General features: G+C 32.4%; 2 protein-coding genes across 5 annotated transcripts; one reads left to right on the plus strand and one right to left on the minus strand.

The window, feature by feature from the left end:
- The first annotated feature begins 1,565 nt into the window (after positions 1-1,565).
- Cog7 (conserved oligomeric Golgi complex subunit 7) lies at positions 1,566-6,458 on the plus strand. Of its 3 annotated transcripts, none has more exons than XM_076305209.1 (11): positions 1,566-2,269; positions 2,476-2,565; positions 2,948-3,133; positions 3,210-3,341; positions 3,410-3,593; positions 3,672-3,865; positions 3,953-4,444; positions 4,530-4,650; positions 4,724-4,897; positions 4,980-5,438; positions 5,521-6,458. In XM_076305209.1, exons 1-11 carry the CDS (start codon positions 2,267-2,269, stop codon positions 5,691-5,693), a joined length of 2,208 nt encoding a protein of 735 aa, XP_076161324.1. In that variant the 5' UTR covers positions 1,566-2,266; the 3' UTR covers positions 5,694-6,458. The 3 variants fall into 3 exon arrangements, with proteins under 3 accessions (XP_076161324.1, XP_076161340.1, XP_076161332.1); XM_076305225.1 differs by having other exon boundaries at positions 1,567-2,290; XM_076305217.1 differs by having other exon boundaries at positions 1,567-2,269; positions 2,909-3,133.
- LOC143143626 (condensin-2 complex subunit G2) lies at positions 5,755-11,223 on the minus strand. Of its 2 annotated transcripts, XM_076305095.1 has the most exons (17): positions 11,086-11,223; positions 10,655-10,819; positions 10,324-10,458; positions 10,103-10,249; positions 9,911-10,027; positions 9,670-9,837; positions 9,297-9,599; positions 9,062-9,235; positions 8,638-8,964; positions 8,249-8,558; positions 8,003-8,184; positions 7,695-7,934; positions 7,299-7,630; positions 6,845-7,199; positions 6,477-6,770; positions 6,264-6,403; positions 5,755-6,197 (listed from the first exon to the last, which is right to left on the minus strand). In XM_076305095.1, the coding sequence occupies exons 2-17, from the start codon at positions 10,745-10,747 to the stop codon at positions 6,152-6,154; spliced, it is 3,363 nt and encodes a 1,120-aa protein (XP_076161210.1). In that variant the 5' UTR covers positions 10,748-10,819; positions 11,086-11,223; the 3' UTR covers positions 5,755-6,151. The 2 variants fall into 2 exon arrangements, with proteins under 2 accessions (XP_076161210.1, XP_076161219.1); XM_076305104.1 differs by lacking the exons at positions 10,103-10,249; positions 10,324-10,458; positions 10,655-10,819; positions 11,086-11,223 and having other exon boundaries at positions 9,670-9,808; positions 9,911-10,026.
- Positions 11,224-12,682: the final 1,459 nt, after the last annotated feature.

A 12,682-nucleotide genomic window follows, 5' to 3' on the forward strand; every position in this document is an offset into this window, starting at 1 on the left:
ATGCGTAATCAAAGCCAAGCGACCGTTTCGAACCGGTGTCACGCTTCCCTACGAGAAGATTAGCCGAACACTTTGGTTGTTGGCAGGCTCGCTTATCGCCCATCGATAAACCACTTGCGCTGTTTTCCTCGCGATGCTTGCTTGGCCGGCAGTGCGCTGGGAGAATAGTGTGCTTGGCAGTAGTGAATTATAAAAGACGGAAGAGAAATGCGACGTTACCTACTCTCTGAACTCACCAGGTCTCTGCTTTCTGGGGAATCGGTCTCTCGTTCCAACCGGAAACACTCGGAAGTGGTTGGTACCGTGGTGAACATTCAGCCAATCCCGTGCCCACTGGGAGCAACCGAAGGCTTGGGATTGGTTGGTTCGAGTCTCAAGGCCGAGGACACCTCTCGCCCTTCCTACGGGTTCTCGTATCGCATAGTTGCTCTGGGACCGGGTACAATGGTCTCTCCGTATAAGGGTGACGGTTCCATAATTTTGCCACTTTGCAAAAACGCCGCCACGTTCGACGCTTGTTCCACTCTAATGCCGACCGGACCGTACCCACTTGGTATCGTACGCGAAAGAAAACGTTTCTTTAGCGATCGACGCGATCGCCACCGAAAATACGCGATTCGAACGTGTACGTATCGTGGCAATATTATCGAACCGAAACTACAACAACGAATGTGGCATCGGCAACACTGTCGAAATACGAAGCGACGATCTTATGTTAACTTTAACATTAACGTGAAAATAAAAGAAAGAATTGACATTGTTACAGGCTAATGTTTGACAGCGTGTTTCATTGTGCAAAATGTTGGAACGAAATTGTGGTTTTCGAAACGTCCCGGTATGGACGTTGAATTGAAGGGCGACTGGTCAGCGGCGTGCATTGATATGCACGGTAAAATTACAAAATTGGACTACCGATCGACGCACTTTATTCGCGACATTAAATGCATACGATTCTAATACGCTCGACTGATTGAACCTGATTGCCGTCCGTAATAAAGTCCTGCTTTACGGGAAAGAACGATTTCCTTGTCGCGCTTGTTTAATACTTCGAGATCTCGTTCCGAATCTACGATAAAAGAAAAAAGGTATACGGACGCAGATCATCGATGTCCGTTCTCGTATAACGTTAACCTCGAGCCGAGCATAAACGAGGCACGGTCGAACTCGACGTCGCAAACGCTTTGAGTAATCTATACAACGTACGTTCATGGTAACACGTACACACAAAAAACCGAAACGTACGCGTGTATAACACAACCTGGGAGGTAAGTAGCCTTGCTCGACGCGTTCAACGTTCGCAAGAAAAAGGGCAGAGTACAGTCGTGTCGTGGTTCCGCTCAGCTAGCTCTCATTTTCGTCGCAACCAAGGCGATTTCGAAGAGGCGAAATTCTAAGTTCCAACTGTTGCGCAAATCGTCACGCGCAAACGCAGTTTCGGGGGCGTGGCGACCAACGAAGGGCCTGGAAGCGGCCGATAATATGCTGTTTTCCATTTTCTCTCCCTTTTCCTCTTCGATTTTACCGCCTACCTCCTGGTAGGCAGTTCGTCGGAATCCAGGGCCGTGGATTGTGTCACGAGAAAATAGAGGCGATGATCGCGAGGGGTGAAAGCCGTTTTCCAGAAAGCCCTGTTCCACAGTAGAATTCGTCTGGAATCCGAGATACAGAAGTCTGCTTATCACGATTATCGTTTAAGAGCGTATCATTTGTCTTACTTTCGACGGTGCTTTCTTTTTCGATTGTTCTTTGTTCGTATCGCAAATCGTCGATATTTAATTATTCACCCGCGTAACGCGCCACACAGCGAACCCGTCGTTTAAAAGTTATCTGCGATTTTTCGTATTTTTTCGTTAAATGAACGGAATAACGCTAACCTAGTTAGCAAGGGATAAATGTTGCACGATGTTCGCACGATTGTTCCGCTCTTAAGAATCGCGAACACTGCTCTTCGAGGATCTACGAAAATACTTAGTAATCGAATGTACCGAGAACGCTTCGAATGGTTTAATCTGTCGTAATACGGTGTGCGATAAGAACTTGTCCTGGATCCTTACTCGAGTCACGAAGCAACACGCAAAGTGCAAAGTGGTCCCGCGGCGAAGCACTTCTGCGCTATACGGCAATGACGAAAAAGTGAAAAAACGTACAGAAAAACAATTTTCAAACTGATCTTTACCGAACGTTGCCGAATGCATAGAATTCTTTGTAAAATTCGAGTTCTGAGCGAAACAGTATCTGAAAATTCGTTACGATACGAAATTTTGCCATGGTAAGCAGCACGTAACGTCAGGTAGTGCGTTAATCTTTTTTACATCGTTTGTTTGTTAATTTACGTATGGTAAAAACACAAATCCCGAAATAGCATCAAAAATTTTATAAAAAATTTCATGCGAACACTGCGCTTGTGACAAATACCGAGAAAATTCTCGAAACGAAGGATCAGATCATTCCTAACCTCGAAAACGACGCTTTCAGGATGTGTCCGCGTTCTCCGAGGATACTTTCGATGTTAAAGATTGGATCAACAAGACGTTCAAGACCGCCGAGGCAGAGGAAAACAAAGATGTAAGTCGTGTACTGTTACAATGGTCTTGATTGCGTCGATTCTTTTTCGTTCTTCGACAGAGTTTTTGATTTTCGACTGCACTGATGCAGTCAGTTACTAAACTGACGGCTTCCATTGCAACGCGGTCAATGACACCGTGTGTCTTTTTCGAAGACGATAATTTTTTTCACAGCGTGTCGTGGACAACGATACTGTATCCTCGATCGATGAACCGTATTTTAGAATATCTATTGTATTTGAATTTGTAACAAAACTATTTTGCAATCCTATTTTCCAATTTTTATATAATATTCCAATATTAGATACTGAAGTAATGAAATTTTTGTATTGCTTTGAATACAGAGAAGCTCAAATAATTCTTTAAAAATGTTACGGAATTAGGCATTTGTTTCGTCCTTGGTAATGAAGTTGCAACTATATGTGCAACAAGTTAATGGTGCTTTAGAAGAGACCAGTCAATCTGTTCTTTCAAGTTTGCCAAGGGTTTTAAGGGATACACAGCTCTTGCAACAAGAAGCTTTAGCTCTGAGGGAAAAGATGGTTGTCGTTAAGGAAGAAATTGAAAAGGTCTTGATATTAAATATTCTTTACCATATAACGAGACAGTCATATCCTTCGTAGCAATAACATTTATATTAAACAGGTAGAGAAAGACACAGCATCCTCAATGGCGAGCTTAGAAAGAATAGATAGATTAAAAACGGATTTACAGATTGCTAAACAGGGTTTACACGAGGCTGACAATTGGAGCGTGCTAGCCAATGACGTCGAGGAGGTATATAATTGAGCCCAAGAAAGGAACGTTGCACAGATTTTTTCTTCATTTTACTTTTGATATTTTAGGTATTTGAGTCAGGAGATGTGAAAGCTATTGCAAATAAATTATTTAGTATGCAGAAATCATTGGCAATGCTTATAAATGTTGTTGATTATGAAGATAAGAAGTTACAATTAGAAGGTTTAAAAAATCGATTAGAAGCAATGGCTAGTCCAAAATTAGTTCATGCATTTACTGCTGCAAATTTGGGTAATCTGTATTACTTGTTAAACATCTTTTACTATTTTGTAGAATTTACGCCTAATCTTTGCATTATAAAATGTTTAGAACAATCCAAAGTTTACGTGGATATTTTTAATAAAATGGAACGTCTACCGCAACTTCTAAAGTATTACCACAATTGTTTAAAAGTATCGTTAGTGCAAGAGTGGCACAAAACTATTGAATTAGCACAGGATGAAAATGTTACTTACTGGTTACATAATTACTATGATAAACTATTATCTAGTTGGCACGATCAGGTAGCGTTTTCATTTGTAAAGATGTTATTATTAGTATTTGGGAATATTCAATATGCATTTTACTAAAGTAGCACGATTTTAATAAAGGTCAAGTGGTGTCATCAAGTATTTCCAAATGCTTCGATTGATGTTCTAATTGAAGTATATACTGATCTTCTAAGAAGTTTAGACCCAGACATTTCAGAATGTATAGAAGCAATTTTAAAGCAACATTCAAATGCCATGCAATTGTCTTTATTGCTTGAACTTAAACAGATTACAAGACACTTTGCAGTAAATCTCAGTGGTGCAATTGAAACATCGTCGCATGGAAAATTGCAGAATCAGAAATTGCTATCATTAGCACAAGCGATATATGCACCTTATGTACCATACGTTACAAAATATTATGTTTATGAAACAGCACAACTTGAACATCGACTTCAGTCTATGGACCGTACACAAGATGATTTAAGCGAAACAATCAATGTTCTCTCCCTCTCTATTTCTAGAATAATGGAATATGCAAATGAGGCCAATAAAAGATGTAAACTTTTTACAGATGGTTGTGGGTACCCTGGTTTATTAAAATCTTTAAATGTATGTTGTTTAGAGTAAAATTTTGTAGTAAAAAATATTTAAATATATACAGTAGTTTAAGTATGTACAGTTTTCATTTTTATAGAGTTATTTTAATAAATATCTTGAGAAATATCAAGCAGCTGTACGGAAATTAGAACGTAAAAAAGTAAAGCACGAAGATTGGAATCTGTTCCAAATGTGTCTCACTTTAATGCAAACTATAGGTAATGCATAATATTTTGAACTTCTCTTTGTAAATTTACAATAAAATTCCTATGTATATTTCAATTAATTTAGGTGAACTCTTGGGGCAAATTCAGCAATTTGAAATGTCCTTAGTGATTGATATAACTGAAGCTAATAACAAACTACAAAGTTCAATGGGTAATGCCTTTAATCAGTACAAAAAATTACTTTTAAATGTATCGAGTCAAACTGAACTAGATAACCTTGTTGCATCTTTTCAAAAAGGTAGTACCAATAGGTTTTTGTTATAGAATATAATTATCACTTAGTGAAATCATTTAGTTGTCATTAATTATTTTTGTTACAGAGGAAAAAACTATTCTTGATTCCGTAATAAAATCTATACACAAACTCTGCTCAGATTTGCATCATGCTACATACGAAGTGATTTTCGCTCCTATATTTACTCAGTTATTACTAGTGCAAAAAGCACCTGCATGGTCAACAGAAGTAAATCAAATAACACATTTAAGTGCAGATTTACCTGATTATAGTTTTGCACCTCAGGAATACATAACTCAAATTGGACAATATTTAATGACATTACCACAACATTTAGAACCATTCTTGCTTAGGGAGAATCCAAGCCTAACTCAAGCATTAAAAGCAGCAGATCCACAATATGCGCAAGGTTTAACCGAATCTGGATTCACCGGTATTTTGTTAGAAATTATTGCTAAAGGAACATGTCAAATGTTTCTAGATCAAACACTAGGAATTTGTCAATTGAGCTCTGCTGCATGTAAACAACTTGCAACTGACATAGGTATGTGTCTGTGGTTTAATACAGTATACTAGTATAGAATAAGATATATTTATATGAACTAAACATTAAAAATATATTATAGATTACCTTGGTAATGTGTTAGAGGAACTTGGTCTCTCCTTATCAGAAAATCTACAACATATGTCTCTTTTACTGAGATCATCACCAGAAGATTATCAAAACAGCAGTTCTGGGTGTAATGCCAGGGTTGTAGCTGCTGTCAGACAGATGCGAAATATAACATCTTCTGGCTGATCATGTGTAAGAATAAAAAATCAAGATGAAGATTGTATAAATGTACAACAAATACTTAATGTGGTAACTATAACTCAGTAATTTATTTTAAATCTTTTGTATAAAAGATTAATACATAAACGAAAGTCAACATATTTCTTGTATAAAGCATTATAATACCTTAATATAAACAAAATATATATTTATACGATTTTAGAAATCTTTAAAATTTTTATTTTACCAGCTATATGCAATAACCCAAATTATGGGTGCTAACTCTACGAGTTTTGTACTCTTTGTTTCTATAAAAAAATATTCTTTCATCTTGTGTAAAAATATATAACTAAATACTCCTTTCTTTAACGCATGAAAGAACTAGTTACACGAAACGTTCCAATTACCGATTGCACAAAACTTATCTGTACTGGAAGTATACTTCTTGTTAAAGAAATAATACATTAGCAAATCTTATGTTACTCCTACAATATTGCATCTATGACTTTGTTTATTGCATCTTTTATGGATCTGCAATGGTAAGGTTATTTATCTTGTTTACATATTTACTAGTGTAAAATTAAAAATCTGTTATACCTGTCAAATGGAGTGTCATAAGACCATTCTTGGCTGTGTGCTTTGAGAGCTAATGTTATATTTTTAAGTCTGTTGATAAGTGTCTTATCAGATGATTTAACCATTTTGTGAATTATTACTAAAGCAGAAAGTGTGTCAATCTGAAATATAATGTTACATATGGTGAATTATGCATGAATATTAGAAGGTATTAAACAGTCCAAACATACACACTTTTGTATAATTTGTTATCGTTTTTGTTAACACCTGAACACTCAGTAGTTGGTATTTTTTTGTAATTAAAATGATTTTCAGTATCTTCTTTGCCAAGTAAGGGAAATTTAAAATTAAAATATTTTCCTCCCTAATAGGTGTATTTTGGAGTATTTGAGTCATTTTTATGCTTATGCTGCTAATTGCAGTGTTAAACATAATAGTTATGTATGGGAGACACATTTTCTGGTTATTAAAAGTGCTCTTAACAATGGAAAAATATTTTTGTGTCAATTCATGCAGTACTTTTAAATTCTGCAACAATTAATACATAAAATACTTCAATGCGGATACTACTTTCTTATCAAAATAATGATATAAACACTTACATTTGTTTGTTTGACCATAACATCTTGGTTACATCTGCTTAATGTAACCATTGTAATGCATACAAAATTTGGTACAATAACTTCTAACAAATTTGGTTCATGGTTCTCATAAGCCATTTTGCTAAAATCTAGTAAGTTCATTAATGCATCAAATGCATTATTCAAAAAAATTACACCTCCTACTGGAGATAGGCAGTTACAATACAAAAGTACAATATCACAACATAACTTTGGGGTACTATTGTATTCTTTCAGCAGTAAATTTAAAACGTCAAACGTACATTTTATTAAATCTATACAAATTTTATGGCTGCTGGCATCCTCGTTTACATGCGGTATGTACGGTACTATTGCCCTGAGTTAAAAATAAAATACAAATTATAAAAGTACAAATAGCAATTTATTTGTTTGAATAAGCAATTTATTTACGTTATTTGTTATTATTATCACGTACTTTTTAATCCATAACAGAATTTCCGAGAAATGTTCCGAAGCATCAAACACGTCTCTCTTATGCAGCAAAGAGACCATTGATATGTATTCATTGAAAAACTTCACAATTAAATCTTTGGATATTACGTTCTTTACACTGTATTCATTATCTAGTTGTTTCTCTATAAAAGCTCGCCGTTTATGTAAACTTTCCCAAAATTGAAGTACATCTTGATGATATTTGTTCATTAAAACTGATCTGTACTCAACATGCAGTAAATGTTTTAAAATACGAAGACTTAATTCTAAGCCCCTTTCGTTAATTTTAAAGACGTTTGAATCATTGCAAGTGCCCTGAAATAATTGTTTGTTAGTGTCATGTTATATAGTCATGAGCGTATTTATGTAATACGTGTACCTCATTAGTTTGTATATTTATATTTAAAGATTCTGTGAAAAGGTTTGTTAGTGCAAACAAAATTGTTTGTCCTTTATTCCATTTCATAAAAACATATATAACTGTAAGAACTGCATCGTCAGAGGTACTGGGATCACACAATTGTTGCATTAACATCTCTATAACTTCCATTTTATTGAGAAAAAGCTTTGGCGGTATCAAAGAAAATAAAAATATGACGGATTCGTTTACTGGAGTCTCCTGGAAAAAAAAATCATATATATTTCTAAAAATTTGACGGACTAAAAATCAATTTTTGGAAAAGTTACCTTAAAATATTTGGAAAATTGTGGTAAAATATTTGCAATTAGTTGTAAAACTTTTATTTTCCCTTGAGTGAAATTTTCTTCCTCTATATTTTTCACATTTGCTGCTAATAACATAGCAATAACATCAATATATATTTGCACATCTCTGTAACTATCAAGATCTTCCAACTGATTCACATTTTCTGTTAAAATAAAGATAACCATTCATTTGAACACATCATCTAATGCAATTATATATGTTATTACCATTTTTGCAATTATTTTCTTTATTGCATAGTTTAGCCTTTTTGCTACATTTTTTCTTCGACATTTTTGTCGTCGACAAACATTCCATTTCCTCTTTTATCATCTGTAAAATAGTCTCAATAAGTTTTACAGATATGTTCCAGTTTATAATGAATTTAGAATGAAGACAGAATCTTCTAATTGCTTTTATATTGTTTATTCCTATGTACACCATTTCTTCTGTTATTTTATGATTGTCTGTATTATTTAAAGATATTCGCAACCAAAGAAGTTTTATTAGTTCTGTTAACAAAATCGTATCTTGAGTAGTCTGAAATTATTTATAAAACATATCATTTATTATTATTCGCACTTGTAAATATTTACACATTAGTTGGATACATATGTACCTCTAAACGATCAAGAATGTATGTCAATGGTACAATATCCCAAAATGGCATTCCAAGTTGATTTTGTGCATGCCATAAAAGATTGATTAATGCTTCTAATACAGTGTTGTCTTCATCATAAATACTTTGCGCAAAATTTGGTAGAAAATCCCTAAGTATTCTATGAGATCGTTCTTTAATTAATATTTTCTTCAAGCCAATAAAAACATTTGCTCTTATTTCTGAATTATTTGAACTTTTCGTATGATGTAGTAATATGCATAACCAATCACGGATAATATTGTTTGGAATACAGTTCCAATGTTTTTCTAATATTTCAAAAAGAGCCTAACAATGTTTGGAATTGTAAAATATTAGTGATTAAATAGAAATATGTTAAGAAATGTTTAAAAAACTGGCAGATCGCGGATCAAACGTAGCTTACGTTCATGGCAACATTGCACACTTGATAATCAGAATCTTTCAAGAGATCAGTTATTGTCTTATAATATTTTTGAAGGTAAACCGTGTTTCTATCTTTTGTAGCACATGTGTAGTGTACAGAGCTTGTCATGAAAAGAATTTCTACTGCATTACACCTAATGTAGGAACCAGGAGCCTGTGAAAAAATTATACTTATTACTTATTAAAAGTTATACATATTATTTTGTTATTAATACCTTCAAATGTTTCCAAAGTAAAGGTTTACATTGATTGTGAATCATTAATCTTGCTGCTTGATTTTTACTCTCGTGAATGGCAGCAAGGAACGAAAGCAGATTTTTACCAAGCTCTCCTCTTCCTGCAGAATCTCTATATGCACGGAAAGAATGAAAAATAATATTTTGCAGACAATTTTCAACAATGAATTTTTTCAATTTTTCTGTCGCATCTGACCATCCTGTTACGTATAAGTCTGCATATGCAGCAATGTATTTGTGTCCTATGTCTTGTAATACTACCTTCACGTTGTTATGAATCCCCTGAAATAGTTTTAATGTTAATATTATTTCGCACAAAAGTAATATATGTATATATAATTATAGTTTATACCAATATATATTGCTCTCCAAGCATAAACAAGTGCAATATCAACATTCGACCTTCTTCAAGAGACATCACAGTCTTTTCACGAACAAGTTTAAGTAATTCCTGCACATCTTCTGTACATTTCAATAACTTGATAGTAGACCTTATATCGTACAAACGTTTTACATGTTGCTAAGAAGATAATCAATGAATGATTCTGGTATTTATTGTATTTGTTTATTATACCTATTCAATGTATAATTACCAAAGAAGATTTACAATTTTGAATGAGATATTTCACTGCATTGATTATCACCTTCTCCCTCCATGTCATGTCTAATTTCCACCAGTTTTCCAGTAAGTAGGATATTTCATTCTTTGCCTTGGAAATTTTTTATTTACCAATATGTTAAAAAAAATAATATTAAAATAGAATACATTGTAATAAAACACCAACCTGTTTGTCCTTTATATTAGGCAATACAATAGAATGTAATAACATTACATTTTGTAACAGAATATTAGGTATAAATATTCGATGCACAATCGTTTCAAGTGCCAATGCAGTTATCGTGCGAATCAATTTAACCATGAGGCTATACTCCTAAAATATAAATGATTTTAAAAATTAAGTAAAAATTACAATAGAAAATATTATGTTTCTATAAAGAATTTTACTTTTACATATTTATCCTTAGTATTCGACGTCTGCGTACATAATTTTTGAGCTTCTAATAATATAGCCTTCATATGTTTCCATAGCTCGCAAAGTTCATCCTCCGACAATACCACAATATTTTTCACATTGTGATTCTAAAATAAGAATTCATCATTAGTAAACTTCTCATTATATTATGCAAACATTTAAAAGTACATTGATACTCAAAGATTTATCACAAAAGTTATCTCAAGAACTCGTACATTTATACAAATATGTGTACACGAATTACAGCTCAAAATAAACATGTATTCTTAAGAAAGAGTGCAATTTTTGTACATTGATAAATACCAGTTTTTCACATATCCTGGCAGCAGTTGGGCCTTTATTTTTTAAAATACGAAACAATACTTTATCCCTCGACAATGTACGTTGCTGTAACATGTTTTTTAAAAGTATTGTTCAGATTTTATACATTAAAATTACTCTTTAATTGTATGCGCATTTTATTAAAAGCTGAAAGAAAAAGGAATATGATTTACATAATTTAAATTCGATCATTTTGCTTGTCGATAATACAATAACAAGAAAATATATTAAAAAATTTTCACAACATTTTTAAATTAACATATACTTTCTTGCATTGTACGAAGATATAGTCGTACGCAACGCGTAGTGTGTAAAATCTCAGTGAAAAGAGTTGAAATTTATTTTTAATAGAAATACAGGTGCACATGTTTTTTATTGTATGTATGTACACAAAAGCTTCAAAGAAAACATACTGGAATGACGAGAATTTCACTTCGTATAATTTCAATATCATTAGATAATCATTGCATAATAACAAACGAAATAATGAAAGTAATTAATGCTTTCACTTTTGTATAAATTTATTACAAAGTTTAATCTTCATAAAAAAGCCTTCACTTTTATTTATTACTTCATGGAAGTCGCCATATTGATATTCAGTACATGAAGCTCATTAGAGTTCAGACGAGCTTTTAAAAATTAATTGCTAATAGAAGTAATTACTGTTATGTGCATCTCATGTATATATAATTATTTATTAACCAATAAATATAGTTTTGATTAGAACATTTAATTTTTGATCAATGAAGTCATGTTACCGATCGTACAATGATCAACAGTTTGTCTGTGCTTGTAAATTTCATACTATTTCATGTTCAAACACCAAAGTATTGTTTATTATATATATATCAATATATTGTAAGTCATTCATTGTCTATGCATACGCATTAACTATAGTAGCCCTTGAAGTGTACATACTACCTTTGTATTTTTTAATAATTTGTAATTGAAAATATATAAAGTTCGTACGAATTGTGACTAAAAATTGTTTATAACAATTGTCAACGATATTGTAAAATAATGTTCTGTACATACTGCATTTAATTATATATTCCACGATGTTTACATTTTTACATACATTATAAATCTGAGAAGTACATTATTAGTTATTAAATGTGAAGTAGTGTCAAAACACAGTCATGTAACATTGATATGTAATAATGTACATATACAGTAATAGAATGTTTGAAATTTTTAACCGATTTTCAAACATTCATTTCATACAATTTGACACAACTGAAAATATTTTTCATTGCATCAAATACTACAGAAATATGTATATTAGAATGAAGTTTTCAAAATACAATTTAAACGATTTTATTAATCTAAAATGTCTTATTACAGATATGGATATTAAAATATTGCAGTTTAGAATGCTACACATTTTTATATATAAAAGAATGTATATATATATACATTCAAGAAAAATATTTATTCAAGTCAGAGATAATGCAAAAAAAAATGATTAACAACTTTTAAGTAATACAATATTCGAATCAATGGTACAATATATTGCCCTTTAAAGCCAAATCAAACCAGTAACACAAAGCAAATTTTGCAACGACACAATAATTTTAAACCAAAATAGGTCATAGCTTTTTTGTAAAATTAGAAAGTTGTGGGGTGGAATATTTGGAGAACTCCTTAAAAAATGTAAATAATTGTTAGGGATCCCCTAAAAGGTTATTGTTTCTGGATACAAAAGCATTAAAAATTTTAACTAAGCAGTATGGATGTGCGAAGATATTTCTAGAAGTTGAGAGATGACGTTTTAAAACTTAAGATTAAGATGATATATAGAATACAGATATTAGATTTAGAAAGTATAAGATATGTATAACCGATAAAAATGGTACAATTATGTTCTTAGTTGATAACATATAATATATATCTGTGTTGAATAATTCTTAATGTAATTTAAGTAATAGTTTTCTATCGTATACAATGAGTAAGGTACAGGCTTACTTCAGTATATATAGTAGTAGGATTTAAATAATTCAAATATGTCGA

Source organism: Ptiloglossa arizonensis, chromosome 1 (genome assembly GCF_051014685.1).
Source record: "Ptiloglossa arizonensis isolate GNS036 chromosome 1, iyPtiAriz1_principal, whole genome shotgun sequence".
NCBI classification, from domain to species: domain Eukaryota; kingdom Metazoa; phylum Arthropoda; class Insecta; order Hymenoptera; family Colletidae; genus Ptiloglossa; species Ptiloglossa arizonensis.